This window comes from Mesocricetus auratus, unplaced genomic scaffold (assembly GCF_017639785.1).
Source record: "Mesocricetus auratus isolate SY011 unplaced genomic scaffold, BCM_Maur_2.0 Super-Scaffold_100707, whole genome shotgun sequence".
NCBI classification, from domain to species: domain Eukaryota; kingdom Metazoa; phylum Chordata; class Mammalia; order Rodentia; family Cricetidae; genus Mesocricetus; species Mesocricetus auratus.
Genome location: NW_024429269.1, coordinates 3,383,361 through 3,402,544, shown reverse-complemented (window position 1 = coordinate 3,402,544; position 19,184 = coordinate 3,383,361). Strand labels below are relative to the sequence as shown.

The 19,184-nt window shown below is 41.9% G+C and overlaps 1 protein-coding gene across 2 annotated transcripts in view; it reads left to right on the top strand.

Annotated features, from left to right (window-relative positions):
• The window catches only part of Ints9 (integrator complex subunit 9), an 88,621-nt gene that overhangs the window by 25,823 nt on the left and 43,614 nt on the right, over positions 1–19,184 (top strand). The window contains exons 2-5 of one of the 2 annotated variants that reach the window (XM_040740737.1): positions 13,722–13,782; positions 16,283–16,345; positions 17,667–17,847; positions 18,840–18,979. In XM_040740737.1, the coding sequence (XP_040596671.1) occupies positions 17,821–17,847; positions 18,840–18,979 (167 nt within the window). In that variant the 5' untranslated portion in view covers positions 13,722–13,782; positions 16,283–16,345; positions 17,667–17,820. Of the gene's footprint in view, positions 1–6,202; positions 6,331–13,721; positions 13,783–16,282; positions 16,346–17,666; positions 17,848–18,839; positions 18,980–19,184 lie in introns of both variants that reach the window. The other variant, XM_005075256.4, reaches the window with a different exon arrangement.

The window sequence follows — 19,184 nt, the reverse complement described above, 5'->3', positions numbered from 1 at the left end:
CGTACCTTCAGTAAGTGTTCCAGAAGGAGAAGTACAAAGAATGAGATGGATACAATACTCAAAAGGGAAAGTGACAGTTTTTTTTTTCTTTTGATTCCAAATAGTCGTGAAAGTCCTGGATCTTTGTATTTTAAAATCATAAACCAGTAAGACTACCTAGTCTTAGGAGACTCAGAAATGTTTAAGGCACAAGAGTAAATGCAGGTTTCCCACCATTGCCTTTTAAAGCTGCTGTAACTAGGGCAACTAAGAATATGCCAGGTATGCCTTCCACTTACTTAGTTCTTATAGGTCTTTTATAGATGAGGGAATATAGTCTTCAGAAAGTCACATTAATAATGAGATTGAGAGAAACTGAGTTGAGGTAATCTACCATACAAACCCCAGTGACCTCTCAACACTAAAGCCACTTATCAAGAAGTTGAATTTTCTTGGTTGGGCCATTTAATTGCCTTTAGATGGCTAGTGCAGTGATTCTAGGAACATTTTGGTGAGACTGTAGGATCTAGATGGTGTAGATTGTAATATATCAGCAGAACAAATCTAAGTTGTTAGCAGTGATGTAAATAGGCATAGCATTTTATGGAAAGCATTCTGGCAGCAGATTTTAAGAGTTATAAAATGCTCATACTTTTTGACCTAGTTAATGGCACTTCTGAGAATGCAGGAAGAAGCCATCCGGTTTGGAAAAATTCCCCCCAACACCATGTTGATCAGCACAGCCATATCTGAGTACTGTGACAAACTTGTGTTCAATATAAGAGAATGATTGGCTGACGAGTGGTATTTGCTTAGCCAATGAACATGAAGTGTCAGGTGACAAAGACAAGGAAAACAGTCATCATGAGTTTTAAAAGCAGCACCCAAATTTTATAATTGTTCATTTATTTTATGTGTGTGGGTGTTTTGCCTACTCGTGTATCTGTGTAACATGTGCATGCTCTCAGACCAGAAGAGGGTTCCAGTCCTCTGGAGCTACAGATGGTTATGACCTGCCATGTGGGTGCTGGGAATGGAGCCTGAGCAGACAAGTCTCTTAACCAATAGTCATCTTTCCAGTAACCCCTCCCGTGCACAAAATTTACCTCTTTTCCATAAAGTGAAAGGAAATACTCAAATAACTAGACAGGCATGACTTTAATACTCTATCCTGTATCTTTGAAGGTTTTTGTAACTTAGGTGTATATTTCTATTTTTAAAATTAAAATCTCTCTCTGGTTTAGGTTTTTGTGGCTTGATCTTATAACCCTTAATACAGGTTATCTGCACTGTGATCAGAGAGCCCATCAGAGACTGGTAATGAGCATCTCTGGGGGCAGTCATCTCTTGGTGATATGGGGTATGTCTCTTTTATTGGTTGGAGGAACCTTTGGCCGGCACTGTATGTCTCCATGCAGGCGACCTGTGGAGAACAGTACATTTTGAGAGATCGGACTGAGATCCTGGGAGGCTGGAGGACCTCACTATATGTTTGCTCTTCCAAAGCTGTAACATGCAGTTTCCTTGTCCCTGCAAATTAGGAAAATGGGAACAGGGTCTGTCTCCTTTCATAGGTACTTTAAACTTACTTTGCACTCACATTTAGCCCTTTGTCCTTTGATGATCATAATAAATAATACCTCCCCTAGAGTGCCTTTCCAGGCATGAAGCAGACACCAAGAAGTTAAAGTAAGTTTTTATTGAAATGAAAGTAAGGAAATAAAGTAAGTGTACATTGTGTAGTTTGAATGACAATGGCCCCCATGAGCTCATATGTTTGAATACTTGTACCCCAGCTTTTGGAATTTTTTGGGAAGGATTAGGAAGTATGGCTTTGTTGGAGGAGGTGTGTCACTGGGGAAGAGCTTTGAGATCTCAAAAGCCCACAGCATTTCCAGCTACTAGCTATTGCTGCCTGCTGATTATTTCCCAAGATGTGAGCTCTCAGCTATGCTGCAGGACCTCTCCTGCCTGCTTGCTGCCCTGCCCCCCACCATCATGGTTGTGGACTCTAATTCTCTAAAACTGTAAATTCTAATCTAAAGGCTTTCTTTTATAAGTTGTGCAAGGATTATGCTGGCCTGCCCCTGTCACCTGGCAGAATGTACTCAGGCAGTACTCTGGTCATCTCAAGGTTCCATGAGTGCTGGTCTGCACACAGGTGCAAAGGACCCCTTTAAAAGACAGACCCCAGCCCACTTATGCTCTCTTGCTCTCCTCGCTCTCTCCCTCCCTCTCCCCCTCTATCCCTCTGTCCCTCCCTCTCTCTCCACCTCTCTCCCTCCCTCTCCCTCCACCTCTCTCCCTCTCTCCCTCCCTCTCCTTCCACCTCTCTCTTCTCCCCTCTCCTCCCGTTCCACAATAAACTCCATAGTTAATGTATCTCTCATGTGTTCCATCTCTTTAGCGCACATCTTTAACTTAAAAAAAAAAATTTGGTGCTGTGACTCAGTATTTTGTCACCACAATAGAAAAGTAAAAAGACACCATGTGAACAAAGCAAGCTGATAAGGACATGAACAGACTGGCTGCTCCAAGTTTTGGGCTCATTTTAGCATTTATTGGGGTAGCTCAGAATGGTGAGGACCATGGCCATAAAACTTGTACTCTGCCTTCCTATACCAGCTGAGAAAGAAATAGTCCATTGTTTCAGTTAAAAGTTGTACTGTGTGACCTAAAATTCATGATGAGTGTTTGACACAGAAGATAACTATTTATTATGTAAGTTTACTTTTTAGCTTTCATTAGCTTTGGGCTAGAAAGTAATAACTAATTGAAAAAATGCCTGCTGTCATCGGCTTAGCCTTCAGGTCTGTAGCTGGTTTAAAGTTCCTGACTTTGGCTCATCTTTAACCTAACAGTTATAAGCCACAAGCTGCTCTTCTGGTTCATTTGCAACCAAGTAATGACTAGTTTGAGGGTTGGTTGCTTGTTGAAAGGTTAAAGGTAGAACATTTCCACTGCCTCCCCTCCCAGTTTCCTCCTTTCCTGTCCCAGAGAATGCTTACAGAGCACTAAGTTTCTTGGTTCTTGAAAGAAGTAACCATTTCCTATAGTATCCGCTGAGGAAAAGTAGATGATTCCTACCATGTACAGAGACCACACAGAGCAGGAGACACCTAAAAAGGCTTATCCTAAGCAATGGGTGGCTATGGGAAGCTGGCATTGATGTGGCATTGTTCAGACTTACCTTATCCTTGTGTTAAATGAGAAGCCGTGGACTTTTCAAGGGAATAAGAACATGGCTTGCTTCATCTGGGCTAACCATTCAGTGGAAGCTTCTCCAGAATGACTTGAGTCAATTGAGGAAGAGGTCTTTGCTTCTTAAAGATGGCAAATGGATCTGGGGAAGTGACTCAGCCTGTAATGTCTCCCCAACAAGCATAAGGGACCTTACCTTTACTCATATCCCTAGTACCCACATAAAAGGCTGGGCGTGGCAGCAGCCATCTGTAATCTGAGTACTAAGTAAACAAAGATGGGCAATCCCTGGCTAGATCAGCTTGCTGACTAGCCAGCCTTCCCAAATCCGTGAGCTTCAGCTTCAGTGAGAGACTCTGCCTCAGAAAATTAAAGTGGAAAGCAATGGAGGAAACTACCCAGAGTCACTGTTCAGCCTACACAGGCATACTTACACACAGACACACAGTGACAGCACACTCCCCATATAGAACAGTTTCAGTGTATCATAGGCATTTACATTGAGAAGACCATGAGAGATGTTTCAGGTCAGGACTTTCCTTGTCACCGTTATTCTGCTGTACACTCTGTGCATTGTATCTTAGGCTGGAACCCTGATTGGCTGAGAGTGAGTACCCCACCCTCCTGCTTCAAGTGTGCACATCAAGAACACACATATCCTTTGGAGCCATTTCTGCTGACGAGGCTGAGCCATAGCCTTTTCTTGGGCTTATTAACCTTTTAAACCATGTCCCTTTTTTAAAGTTACTTTTTAAAAGAATAGATTTCATTTGATGTTTTCATATGTAAATGTCCATAGAGTTATTCATACCTCTTCCCCTGCCATACTCCCATTCCCTTTTCCCCTGATTGGCTTCCTTCTTTTCCCCAAGCAGTCCCCATTCCACTTTCATATAACATACTCCACTGCCCTCGTCTGCGCCCTTAGAATCTCTAAGTCCGTCCATTTTCCTGCAAATTCCATGATTTCTTTTTTCTTTATAGTGGAATAATCATGGCATATTGTAACGAGCATTCTTCCCGCCAGCCTGGTCCCAGAGCCACATCAGTCCCAAATGAACACTAAGGAATGCTATATTAATGATGAAGCTGTTGGCCATTTTCTGTGGTTTCTTGTTGGATAGCTCTAAGTTAATTATTAACCCATAACTGCTAATCTGAGTATTTCCACATGGTCTTCTCTTACCGGAGAAAGGGTCTGGACTGTGCCTCCGTTTCCAAGAATCCTCCACGACTCCTAGTCCCACCTATCTTGTATCCCTATTGGCCAACAGTGCTTTATTTATCAACAAATAAGACAAACATATACACAGACGGACTTCCCCCATCAGCATATTTGTAGCACATTTTCTTTAACCATTCATCTGTTACTGGACATTTAGGCTGGTTCTAGTTTTTTAACTGTTGTGAACATGGCAGCAATAAAATTGGGTGTGCAAGTATCTCTATGGCACTTATTATTGACTTTCAGGTGTATGCCCAGGAGTGAGATAGCTGGCCCCTCTGGTAGTTCTCTTTTTAGTTTTTTGAACTCCCCAGACTGTCTGTACCAGCTTACATCCCCTCAAGAGTGTCTAGGGGTTTGTCCTTTCTCACACCATTACCATCACTTGTTGTCATCTTTGTTTAGGGTAGGATCATCATAATAAGAAACCTGGCTGGCCTCAAATTTGTGTTCATCCTCATGCCTCTGCCTTCAAGTTCTGGCATTGCAGCCAGGCACTAATATTCTTGACTTGTGTCTTAATGAGAGTCATGACTGGGATGTGAGAGAATCCAGAAACAATCTCAGTTTGTGTTTCCCTGATCGCTGAATATATGGAACACTCTTTTGAATATATATTCGTCATTTGTATTTCTTTTTAGAAGTCTCTGTTAGGTTTATTAGCCCATTGAAAAGTTAAATTAGTTGATTTTAATTTTTGCTGTTCCATATAGATTCTAGGTATGACTTCCATGTCTGATATGTAGTCTACAACAGTTTCCTCTTTGGGAAAATCCAAACCCAAACATAATTTGAAGACTCAGTGAGTTTCATTGACTTTCCAGCTTCAGCAGCACTTGGGTGCAAATAGAACAGTAGGGATCCGTAAGCCCGTAAGTGGCTGAGTGCGTGACCGCATCATTGAAATCCTCCACTTTGAACAACTGTGACCTATCCCAAACTGCTAAGATCTGAAACTTTTGAGTATTGTACAAGTAGTTAAACTAAAGAAAAGGATGTCACATAGAAGGCTAGCCAGGTTCATACACTGCCCTTACAGGAAATGATGAATGACTTCAGATAGGAAGTTAACTAAACTCACACACCCTTTTTGGGGAAGATGTCACATAGAAAGCCACCTGAGCCCACACATTGCCCTTCTGGGAGAAGATGACATCAGATACAAAGCTTGCTAAGCTCACACACTGTCCTCCTGGGAGAAGATAATGTCACATAAAAAGCTAGGTGAGGTCACATACTATCCTTCTGGGAGATGATGACATTGCATAGAAGACTAACTGATAACTGAGCTCACACACTACCCTTCTGGGAGAATATGACATCAGACAGAAAGCTAACTGAGCACTCACGCTGTCCTACTGGGAGAAGATGCTCACATAGAAGGCTAGCTGAGCTCACACTTTGTCCTTAATGGAGAAGATGACGTCACATAGAAGGCTAGCTGAGCTCACACTTTGTCCTTAATGGAGAAGATGCTCACATAGAAGGCTAGCTGAGCTCACACTTTGTCCTTAATGGAGAAGATGACGTCACATAGAAAGCTAGCTGAGCTCACACTTTGTCCTTAATGGAGAAGATGACGTCACACAGAAAGCTAGCTGAGCTCACACTTTGTCCTTAATGGAGAAGATGACGTCACATAGAAAGCTAGCTGAGCTCACTCGCTGACCTTCTGGGAGAAGATGATGTCACACAGAAAGCTAACTGAGTCACCTGCTATTCTTCTGGGAGAAAATGAGTGATTCTACTTACTTCACTTCCTAGACTATTTCTGTAACTTGATTTTTTTTTTTCCAGTATTGCCTGTCAGGGCACCCAACTTTACCGTGCAATGTGCTCAAATTCAAATCCACCACTATTATGTTGGACTGCGGACTGGATATGACTTCCACCCTCAATTTCCTTCCTTTGCCTCTTGTTCAAAGGTATGTGCTGATGCATCCTGAGATAAAATGAGCTTTAGTTTCCTAAGAAATGGGACCCATTAGTATGAACAATACTTGTACCTTGTGTTTCATACATTTGTTTTGTCCCCTTAAAACTTATAGCCAAATAATTTCTTTTGGTTGTGTTGGTAAAAGTGCTCTATTGATTTATTGATTGACTCCTTTATTCCAACTTCTGGGCCTCTGTAAAGTGTTTCTGCAACTGCTCAGTGCAACTGAGGTCATGTATATTTCATCTGTCATCTTAATTTCATGTAAGAGGTAATAAATGACTAACTAATGAGCTCCAGAATTGAATTTTAGGATCATTTAACTGCATTTTCAGGGACTTGACAGAGTAAATGCTGACATTTCTTGTCTGTGCATTGTTTTCATATTAGTTAATTTTAGATCGTATGTATGTATGTATCTCCCAAGTACATGTCTTAAGTCATCTAAATTGCCTTGACCCTACAGTCAACATTGTTGACACTAAACTAAGATTTTAAAAAACTGCTTTCTCCATTTGCTTCTACTTAGACAGGGCAGTTTATAAGAAAAGTGACTTTTAGAATTAAATATGTTCACAATAACAAAAAAAATGATAACCACATATCAGAGATGAAATGGAAAAGCTATCTGAAACAAATTTAAAAGCTTAAAAGAATAGCGTACTGAGTAAACCATCTAATTCATCTCAGTCCTTCCTGAATACAGCACCAGAGTGCAGTGATTATTCACAGAGATAACCCCATGAACCATCCAGAAAAATAATAATTCACCATTGATCTTTTTCTGAGATAAAGGATATAACAAAGGGCCATAGGGACGAGGTCACAGATAATTTCAGATTACATTTTATGCAGAATTGATGGAATTTACTTATAACTACACTCAGCACTTTCAAATATAGGTATTCTCCAAGACTGGGGGAAGATGGTATTTACATAACTGGCAGATTACTGCTTATTTAATGAGCTGGACACTGTTGTCTTTTTTCCCCATAAAAAGCAAAATAGTCCTTATTTTGGTGTTTATTAAAAAAATAATCTGCCCTATGTGGGACTAGGGATACTGACATCACAAAACTAATTTCTTACCTCAAAGAGCATGAAGTCTTTGAGTAGAGAAAAACAGTGCATAACTGGAGATTGTACTTGAGGTGCATAAGCACTCATGTCCTATGGTAAGTGCTTCTTTTAGATACTGTGAAGGTTTCCTTGGAGGACGAGCCTGCTCTGTAGGCCTGTGAATTTCCTTGACTACCAACACCAGGGTTGGTCAGACGGTACCAGCTTCATGTTGTCATTCCTGCTCGTTTTCTCTAGGTAACTTTTTTGTCACCAGCACTGGTGAGGAAGGAAATCCACATCCATCCTCTTGCCCTCCTCTTCTTTCTTGCTTGCTTGATTTTTTCTTAATTTTCCTGAGGGAAATGGTACTACTGGGATGACTGGCCGCTCATAGAGTTCTTTATGAAGAGTCTCTTGGGGCTAGGGAGATGGCTCACTGAATAAAGCACTTGCTGGGCAAGCGTGGGGACTGGAGCTCATATCTCCAGCAGCCACATCCAAGCCAGGCAGGTATACCACCTGCTTTTAATCTGGGAAGGCAGAGCCGTGGACTCCCTGGGGCAAGCCTGGCCAGCTAGACTAGCCAAATCAGTGCGCTTTCGACAATAAGTGAAGTGGAAAGGGGTCAGAGACGATGACATCATTCTGGCCTCCACACATGTGAATGGCACACTACAGAAATGCATGTTTTTAAAAAGTGCCTCTTGTCATTCAAGCCAGAAACTTAGGAACACATTTGCTTAAAGTATGTCCGTACTTCCCTCCCCGTCCCCTTACCCCGCTTGTCTTTGTAGCTTTTTCTATTACATTACTTCATATATGCGTATTTATTATCTTTCTTCTCCACTGAAGATGTTTTATAAGGATGGGAATTTTGTTTTCCACAGAATTCCCAGCACTTAGACTAATTCTTGGCCTGTAATAGCAACTCGGTAAAATTTAGCTTTTTGAGTAAATCACTCTCCTCCTTGGAGCCCATCCTATCTTACCTTCTCAGAGTCTTTTCATTTATTAAAGTGTCATTGTTATATACCTTATCTTCACTTTAGTGCAAACTTGGGGGTAGGGTAGGAACTGTTTGTGTCTATGTAGTGCTGGAGATCAAACTCAGGGCTTTGTACATGCTAGTCAAGCACTCCTTCCTGAGACCACAGGGATCTCAAACTCATAATCCTCCTGCCTTGACCTCCCAATGTTAGGATTGCATGTGAGCATCACCACACCTGGCTGACTTTCCATCCTTAGTCCTTATATGTATACCTGTTCGTATTTCTCCATTTCACCAACTCAGCTTTCATTATAAAGTACTTTATAACAAAAACAAAGAATATGTGATGTGGCATCCTGTGTTGATAGAACATTGTATTCAGTTTTCTGGTTTTGAGTCTCCTTCAATCTGGAAGTTTCTCAACCTATCCATTTTAATAACCTTGACATTTTTAGACATACGGGTCAATTATTTTATATAGTCTTTTTTTTAAAGAATTTTATTTATTTATTATGTTTACAGTCTTCTGTCTGCACATATGCCTGTACACCAGAAGAGGGCATCAGATCTCGTAGATGGTTGTGGACCACTATGTGGCTACTGGGAATTGAACTCAGGACCTCTGGAAGAGCAGCCATTGCTCTTAACCTCTGTGCCATCTTACCAGCCCTTATAGTCTTGTGATGTGGGTGACCCATATTAGGTCGAAATTACTGTTCTCTTATCAGAAGACATAGGTTCTGTCCTCTCCTGAATCACCCTTAGAAGTACCAGCCAGGGCTTGTCTAGCACTTGTCTAACCGCTCAGGGTTTTGTTTGTCTTACTGCTCTTATTGTCCCTTCAGCTCCTCACCTTTTCTGGGCCCCGTCTTTCTCCTGGTCAGCACAGCAGGTCCTCTCTCAGATCATCTAAGGTGGCGGGCTCTGTGCTGGGAGGATGTGCAGATGACACTAGCCAGATGAGGGCCTGAGACATCATGTGGGAATCAGTGTTTCTGTGAGCATGATAAAAATGCCTGCTGCCTTCCCTGTGCGTTCCAGACTTCAGTTTAGTTCTGTGCCCAGGGAAGTCTTTTGATGCTCCCTAGGCTTGTTAGGCATCTTCTGTGGTACTTGGTACTACTGGGGCACCTCATTCTCTGAGCAGCCTGTTCTCTGGCTGTTTGTGTGGGTGTGTAAAGTTTCACCTGCCTTTGTTTGTGTGGGGTGTGTAATATCTTGCCTGCCTTTGTGTGGGTGTGCAATGTCTTGTCTGCCTTTGTATAAGGACACATATGCTTCGTTCACAGTTGGATCCAGGACTCACCTGGGTGCTTGATATAAAGATCCTAAGTGACTGCGTGAACACCTTGATTTCTAAAGCATTGGACCAAACGCAGAGGTTTCTTCCTGTTTTCTTCACTTCAGAATAATGAGCTATTACAAATATTGTTGAATCAATAAGTTGTATTATCTTCTGATTTAAAAGCATAATGCAGTTCATACAAGAAAACTGTAAAAATGTATTTTTTAAAACTATCTTATTCAACTTACCTTTCACTTTTTTTTTTTTTTTTTTTTTTTTGAGACCAACTGGCACCAGCTGGGCTATGCTCATTCTGATGGAGAGAGCACCAACTGCTGCCCAGAACTTCTGCTCATTTATTTTATACACCTTTCACTATTTTTCTAGGCAAATGTTTTATAATGCTTTAGGTTATTTCTTTGTGGGACTAATTTGCATATTTTCCAAAATAAACAATCATTAGAAAAACAGACTTCTTGATAAAAAGGGGGTATCCTTTGTGTCAAAGAAATGGTTCTAAAATAGTTAAATGTATTAATAACATGTTCCTCTCCAATCATCATATTTTCTCCTGAATTGCTGCCATTTTCAGAACTCAGATTACTAGAAATAAATAGTTGTTTGATTTTTAGTTTGTTATTATGTGTGTAGGGTGAGAGGTGTGGACATGCACACAGCACATGTGTAGAGATCAAGAGACACCTTTCAGAACTTGGTTCTCTCGTCTACCATGAAACCTGGGAGTTGAACTCAGGTTTCAGGTTTGCTTGGCAAGAGTGCTTTTACTGCAAAACAAAGCCTTCTTGCTGGCCCATAAATGCTTTTTTTGTTGTTTCATTTGTTTGTTTTTGTTTTGATTCGACCTTTCTTTGTGAAATTAGCCTTACCTTCTAGAAACCATTTGCCTGGATAGAGAATCACTTTATGACTCTTAGGAAAAGTAGCTTCATTTTCCATAATCGGAAACTTAAACAACAGGTGCCGAGTTTTGCCCAGCTTCTTAAATTGTAGGTTGGGACCCTACATAATTGATTGTGAAGGCTGCAGTAGATTTGGCAACAGTAAAAGGTTTCTGAATGTACAATGACCAAAAATTAATTCAAAGTCAAAATGAATCCAGGAGTTTCTATCTGCACTCACCTGTGTTGCATCAGGTGCCTGCACTGCAGTCTGGGTTCTGAATACATAGCATCGTGCTCTGCAGTACCAGTCCACTCTGCCTGAATCATCTCCACTCCAGACTACTGCATTGGCATGAACTGCAATGCATTTACTGTACGTACATGATTTTTCCATTCTTATAAAAACATAAAGGTTTAATTACAAAAACAAAAACAGTGTTTTCCTGCCATTCCTGTGTGTAAATATCAGATTAGTGCATTAGTAAGGTAAGTAAATCTGGACGTATCTTTGAGTTGTAATGTGTTAGAATGCTTAATTTTTTTAAATTGCTTATTTTTGAACCAGTAGGATGGCTCAGAGAATAAAGGTACTTGCTACCAAAGTTGATCCCAAGGCCCTACCTGGGAGAAAAAGAGAACCCACTTCTGAAAATTACTCTTTGAACACACAAATACCATGATATATATTGCATACACACAAAATAAACACAATTTAAAATTTTACATTGCTGTTTGAAGCTGGCTTGAATTTCATAAATTGTTAGATGAATTCTGGCTTTGAGTATGTATAGAATGCCCAACAATTTCTGAAATGGCCCTACTTCTGTCATTTTTTAAATCATATATTCATGTCTAATGGCATTCTTTTTGTTGTTGTTGTTGTTGTTGTTGTTGTTGTTTCGAGACAGGGTTTCTCTGTGGCTTTGGAGGCTGTCCTGGAACTCATTCTGTAGACCAGGCTGGCCTCGAACTCACAGAGATCCGCCTGCCTCTGCCTCCTGAGTGCTGGGATTAAAGGTGTGCGCCACCAAGGCCTGGCTTCTAATGGCATTCTTAACATTGATGATTACAATATCAAAATGTTTATAAACTCTGAAAAAATATTGAAGATGTCTGGTTCCTGCAGAATCAAATATTCAGCCAAGATTTATTGATGTAGTAAGATATATGTAAGATCAAGTAAGCAAGCTGGGTGTTGGTGGTGCACGCCTTTAATCCCAGCACTCGGGAGGCAGAGGCAGGTGGATTTCAGTGAGTTCAAGGCCAGCCTGGTCTACAGAGAGAGTTCCAGCACAGCCTCTAAACAACAATAGAAATCCTGTCTCAAAAAAAAAAAAAAATCAAGTAAGTATATCCATCTGATTAGTATGCAGATTGACTCCAATTGTTAGCAGATGGTAAGGTGATATATATGCCAAAGGATTGTTTCTTTATGGTTATTAGTAAATGTTTGGTTTTTATGCTTAATTTTTAAGATTTAAGTATTTTGTTGTCTTTTCCAAGGTCCCATGTGGCCATCAACATTCAGGCAAAATACTCAGTCATCCCAGGGTGTTAGGTGCATGCGCAGCGTGGCACATAATCGTGTGTATGTGTGGTGTGGCTATGTAAGCCTTCATACGCATGCGCTGAGTGACCTTTAAAAGCAGACACTCTCAGCCGGGCATTGGTGGCACATGCCTTTAATCCCAGCACTCGGGAGGCAGAGGTAGGCAGATCTCTGTGAGTTCGAGGCCAGTCTGGTCTACAGAGTGAGTTCCAGGGCAACCTTCAAAACAATACAGAGAAACCCTGTCTCGGAAAACAAACAAACAAACAAAAAAAACAGACACGCCCAACCAACTTCCTCTCTCTCCAGGGTTCTTCCATACAGGCCTGTATGCACACCCCCTCCCTACTCTTTACTAATAAAATTCGTAAAGTGGGTTGTTGTGTATCTTGTGGTCTGTTCCCACGCACGGTAAAGAATAACTTTTAATGTATGTGTATGAGGTTTTTTTGTTGTTTGTTTTGGGGTTTTTTGTTTGTTTGTTTTTGGGGGGGGTTTCGAGACAGAGTTTCTCTGTGGCTCTGGAGGCTGTCCTGGAACTCACAGAGATCCGCCTGCCTCTGCCTCCCGAGTGCTGGGATTAAAGGTGTTCGCCACCACCGCCCGGCGTGTGCATGAATTTTTATGTACTGTGCATATGCAGATACACTCAGAGACCAGGAGACTTTGGATAACCTGAAAATGTAGTTACAGGTAGTTTTGAGACACCCAGTGTGGGTGCTGGGAACCAAACCCTGGGTCCTGCAAGAGGCAGTACTCACTTCTAGCTCTCTCCAGCCCCTGTATATTTAATCTACCTGTATACATAGGATCCCATAAAAATCTCCTGAACAAAAGGAGATGACAGGAAGAGTTCAAGGTGACCTAGTATAATCTACTTGTTGGCACTGAATTCACAGCCCAGCACCTAACCTAAGTCTGCTTTCTCAAAGTCTAGGAAGCCACCCATTCTGCCTGCATGATGGCTGTTGAGCATAAATAAAACCAAGGTAGTTAGTGATTGGAAACTCTGAAATGCTCTCAGCATTTCATCTGTACTCTTCCCTTCCTGTTCTTCATAAATTCTTTTAATTTCCCCAGTTTTGTACTAAGCTGTTCTTTTGCTGTATAACCTCCTTGTTTGGTTGGTTTTGGTGGTGCTAGGCATTAAACCAGGGCTCCTGCACATGATAGATAAGCATTCTATCACCCAGCTGTATTCACAGCCCTGGGTGTTCTTGAGATAGCATCTCTCTGCACAGCCTAAGCTGACTTCAGTGCCCATGCTGCTGCAGCTTCCTTGAGTGCTATGACCACAGGCACATATGATACCCAGCTGTCTTATTCTGTATAGACAGCGTTTAACTGTGTCATCTAGGCTGTCCTCAAACTTGAGATCCTCTTTGTTCAGCCTCACAGTTGCTGGAGTTATAGGCAAGGACCACCATGGATTCTTAGGCTTAATACAATATGGTTAGTTCTCATCTCCATTGATTTGGGTAAGAACCAATGCCAGTAACCATTAGCTGTGTTTAATTGTATGGTGAATGTAAAGTCATCTTGAATTCACTGAAGATTATAATGTATTTAGGATAATTCAATTTTTGTTTTGCAGTCCCAGGCTGTCTAATCTTCCTGGCTGGTCTCTAAAAGATGGAAATGCTTTTTTGGACAAGGTAATATGTAAAATAAAAATCAAAGTCTGCTTGTACACAGTTGAAAGCTGTCCTGTCCTGCCAGAGCCATGCTGATGACTCAGCGCTCATTGTGTTTTTTCATGTGTGTTCTCTTCCAAACCCTAAGTCTCTAATACTTGCTAATTGCTATCTCTACCCTTAGTGACTCTGTGTTTGTCCTCAAGTCACATCTGTGTCTGTGACAATCTCAGATACTTTGCAAATTTATCACCAAAGAAAACTGTCTACAGTTGTAATTGGGATCTTAAAGGTGATGCTGATTAGAGTTTGATCAGCTTATTAAATGAGATCCCAGTGCTTAAAACAATTAAGACTGTGGCATAGGCATACTTCGTCAGTGGTAGAAGATTAAAACATATAGAGCATCTCCACGCCACTCTGTGGTCCTCGCCTGAGCTTCAAAATTAAAAAGCTGAATGAGTTTAAAGATCTTTCATGTGATTCATCTGAGTAAGACATTTCCCGCTTATAATGGACACTGCTGAAGAAGCATGGGCTTTTTCAGAATTAATTCCTGTAGCTGCACCCCATACTCAAGTGAAACCCAGATGCATAATTTGAAGCTAGATTTCCCTCATAGCTGACTATAAAATTATGTGACATTCAGGAACCTGTGTATCTGATTTCAACCTGCTATAAATCATTATCCCCAGGAAGACTCAAAAGCATTGCATTACCACTGCATTGTGAGTGAAATGACTTGCATGTCTATGTGGGCGTGTCTCATTAAAAGGGAGGAGTGAGGGAAAGACAGCAACATTGTACTTGTCTGGAATGGCAACCAGTCTCCTGCAGGCCTGGTGGCTGAGAACGCAGAGACTGCAGAGACTTTGTCATAGGACGTGCACTGGTGCATAGCACGGTGAGGAGGAAGATCGGTGCCCCTTCCGGTCTTGCAGAGGTTTGAAACTGCCCATGGTGTGGCTCACCTTTGGATGTTGTTTGTTTTTGTTCTTCTTTTTGAAATTAACTTCTTTATTGATTCTTTGGGAGTTCCACATCATTTACCTCATTTCCATTCACCTCTGGGTCCCCCATATCCTTCCCTCACCCCTGTAGCCCCACACACGCAAAAGAAAAAAATTTTTAATCAAAAGAAAACAAACAAAAACGTCTTCCCTTCTCCTTTCTCGCCTCTCCCACACCTCCATTTTAGCCTCATCTTGAAGGAGCTGGGAATTCCCTCATTAAACATAATTAATTGCTCATTTGTTTTTAGCTAGCAGGTCCTTTGTAATTAAGAATTATTCATCTCTTTTTTTTTTTTTTTTGGCTCATCCTATCATTAGTGCTCACAGGAGCAGCATTCGAGCATTTAAGACCCCAATAAAGATTTTAAAATTCCTAAGAATAATTAGTTGACACTACGGTGACTGTAAAGTCATAGACCTGTGCTTGATGATCCTCTTGTTTAAAGTGCTGGTGGCTTTCCGGGGGCTCTGCAGCCAACCTGTCAGTGGCCCACCCCAGCCTCCAGCCTTTCCATTCCAATGTGCTTTGTCATCATTTCAGCGACGCTGATCTGTGGGCGTTGTCTGGGGGGTTTTCTGATGCTGCTCGTACATGGGCACTGACAGGGTGAGGTTCTAGACCTGCTTCTCAGTGGACTCGCAACTATTTGATAGGAAGTAAATGCAGCAGCCCTAGTGGAATGGGACTCCATGGCGTGTCCATCTCCAGACACCGTGACTTCTGTTTACCACCGCCACCCCTACACACATGCTGCAGGGGAAAACCAACAGAAAAACAGTATCCTGTCTGAGCTGCTCTCTCTGACTTCTTTACAGCAAGCCTTTGGGAGAGTCCTAACTCAGGTGTGCATATAAAGGTGGGCAGTTACATGTGAGGTAGGAAGTTACATGATCCCATTTTTAGGACATAAGCCTTCCTTCTTTTGAATAAGTATGTTTTGTTTGTAACCCTAAGTAAGCCCATGTTCTGTGAAGCAGACAACACCTGCACTGTGGTGATATGACACTTCTAACACCGCCCCCACTGTCGAGCCTCGCCCTTGTTAGGCCCCTTCCCTTCTCTTGATAGGTGGAAGGAAAGGCTCCTAAGTAATATGTCTGGGACTGGACTTCTAACCTGACAAAGCAGAATCACCAGAGGTCCTTGTCATAAATACAGGGTCTGTGGCCCCTTCTCCAGTTTCTGGTCCCTCCCATATTAGACAGGGCCCAGGGAGCTTTTAGTTGGTAACTAGTTCTTGGAAAAGACTGGATTGCAAATTATAGCAGCAGCATGTGTTCTTCCTAACTTCTTAAAGAGGCGTCAGGGAATGTGTACTCAAACCCTGAGTCTGCCACCAAGCAGTGTTTTCACCCCCCAGTCAGGCATCTAGCCAGCCTGAGCCAAAATAGGAAATGGTTTGTCTAAAAATAACTGCCCACCCTCCAAGTTAGGTGTGGAGGTTGAATTTCCTTGGTGCTGTATCTATTAAGTATCTCTTAGTATTTTTCTTCCCCATCTCTTTTAGGAGCTAAAAGAATGCTCAGGTCATGTATTTGTGGATTCTGTGCCTGAATTCTGCTTACCAGAGGTAAGATGAAAGTGATTCTTATGAGAAGCAAAGCATCCTGGAATCAGCACTGTGAAGTCAAGGCATAGTTAGTGTCAAGACCCTGAGACTTCTCTCATTAGTTACCGCATTTGTCACCTAAGAATCGGCGGGGCGGTTCCCATCTGATAGAAGATTCCGTGTCCCAGGTGTTGCACTTATTTCAGCATGCCACAACCGACTGTGCAGCCTTGACTTTATGGCCAAGATTGTGGAGCCTGTGGATTAGTACTCTGAGGACTTTGTGACTTGTTCCAGAGCATGGGACTTCTAAAAAAGACACTTCTCACAGTGCACCATTGGTTGTGCTGTTCATACATGGAGGGTTCTAAAACCATAGATCATTTTTCAAGCAAGGTTATATGACTTAAATGGCAATAGTCATTGTTTTAAAGAAGCGCCATATTGCTGTTAAGACTTAGAGAAAGCCTGAGTGTGGTAGATACAGGAGAGGTAGCAACTTTAGTCCAGTGAGCCTGACAGCCCATCATGGACCCATGAAACTACTTTAGCTATCCGTTTCCCTCCAATCTGCACTGAGTTGTGGATGATCCAGTGCAGTATAGTAAGCAACTACTGCATTGTGACTGTGTGGCCCTGTTTGCAGTGTGTGGAACCAAATGCTGTACACAACACTTTTAAAATAAGATATACTTTATCCCACTAAAATATGTAAGTAAATATGTAAATGTCAGTGCATAAATGTGATTTCAATATTAAATTATTTGGGGGAAATGTTTATGTAATCATGTGTCTTAGATACATAATTTAAGAATAATGTTTTTGCTTCTGACTGTCCTCAGTATATTTTTATATGTTGTCAGGCTCTGTGGGCTTATTGTCGTATGTTAAAGAGAATGGTCAGATTCCCTTTTGTGTCCTCACATGCAAGGAAAGGAGTCTGCTTTTGAGTTTCACTGTTGCTTCAACTGTCACTCTTACAGTTTTCTTATCTGTTTGTCCCTCTGCTACTCTGTTTTAATTTCCTTGTTTTAAAGATGATTCTACAGATAGCAGGGAGTACAGCCACCTCCACCGTGAGGATATTGTCTTGAAGAACAGGACAGAGTGTGGTGTTAAGGCTAACAGATATGGGATATTGCCATAGGTTTGTTGTTGCCATGTGCTGTGTGACACTACTCCTGGAGAGACGTGAACAAACATCTACTCACCCCAGATAGGGAACCAGTAATAAGCCAAAGTGCAACTTGGTACTGGTATTACTTGAAAGAATATGGGTGAGGGATTACTTACAGAACAGAAATGACTCAAATACAGTTACTTTACTAAATTTCCATCCCAGCATGAGTGATGGTTCGCCAGTGATAGAAACCTGGAATATACTGCACAACTTGCAGGCAGCTGGGCAAGTCCGGGAGTGTCTCTTCCAGAAAGCTCAACTGATCTAAGCCTCTGCTGGTCTGAGTGGTGTCCTCAGCCATCCTTCCTATTTATATATGCTTCAGGAGGAAGGCACCTATCAGGTCAGTTTCAGGAACTTCCTGAAGCCTTTGGGTTATTTACTTCCTGAATTTTAATGAGCTCCACAGCAGAATGAAATGTTTCACCTCCCTTGAAAACACTCTGCATCTCATCTGAGATGGAATATTTTATCTTAGAGAAAACTGCTACACAGCACCATAGATGTCATTGTCCTAGCAATGAGGCGCTTATGTCCTTCACATACATGCTGATGATGCTGGCAGCTTTATTAAATTATTTCTGTTACATCACTCAACAAGAAAATATCTACATCCCAGGTGGCACACTGCTTCCTATTGTTTGCTTATGTCATCAATGTCTTTGTTACTTCTCTGAGCGGGACACAGCAGCTCCACAACCCATTCTCCTGCGTCACACACTCCAGTGCTCAACTATGCTCATCCTAGATGTATCACATGTTTGGGGGCTAGCTCCTCTGTGACAAGGGCTTGCCAGCTATAAGCTTTAGTAGCTCACTTTTCCTGAAGTCTGTGCTTGAGTTAACCTTGCCCTCCACTAGTTTGCAGAGGCTTGTTAGGTGGGAAGTCAGAAGAGTTGTTGGAAAAGTATGCAGGGTGCTACCGTGCAGGGTGCTGTCACAAGAGGGATACATAAAAAGCCCCGTTGAAGATCTAAGGCATGACCACTATTCTTTTTTGTTTCTTCCCATATGAATACTATAGTGAAGCACTGAAAAAACAACAATAATGAAAAAATTTAGTTGTCTCGCTATTTGACTATTTGCTAAACTTGTAAGATCAGTGTGATAACTGGTGAGCCAGCCACATTCTCATAGCTAGCCATCCTACCCTGTTATCTGCTGTCAGTATTAGGATACATCCACAGTGAGAGAAGGGCAGTGTTATGGGAAAGGCCTCATTATTCTGCAGAACCGAAACTACTGTTCTCCCTTCTGACAGCATCATTTGTCAGTCCCATTCTGCTGATGTATGTGCCCTGGCACAGACACATATCGCCTTCCCTTTCTCTTCAGACGGAGCTAATAGACCTGTCTACAGTCGATGTGATTCTCATCTCTAACTATCACTGCATGATGGCGCTGCCCTACATCACCGAGCACACAGGGTTCACAGGCACAGTGTATGCCACAGAACCCACCATGCAGATCGGCAGGTAAGAGGAATGTTGTGCCTCGCTCCTTCGGTGGCCACTGCTCAGTGCAATGTCCCAGGAACAGGGAAGAGTAGGCTGCTCTCTAGATAGAAGAATGCTCACTGGAGATCCCTAGAGACTGGTGCCCCTAGCAGTTCCAGTATGTCTTAGCCTAGCTGAGAGGAGGATTCCTAGGCAACCCCCTTAGTAGATGATGCTACATAGG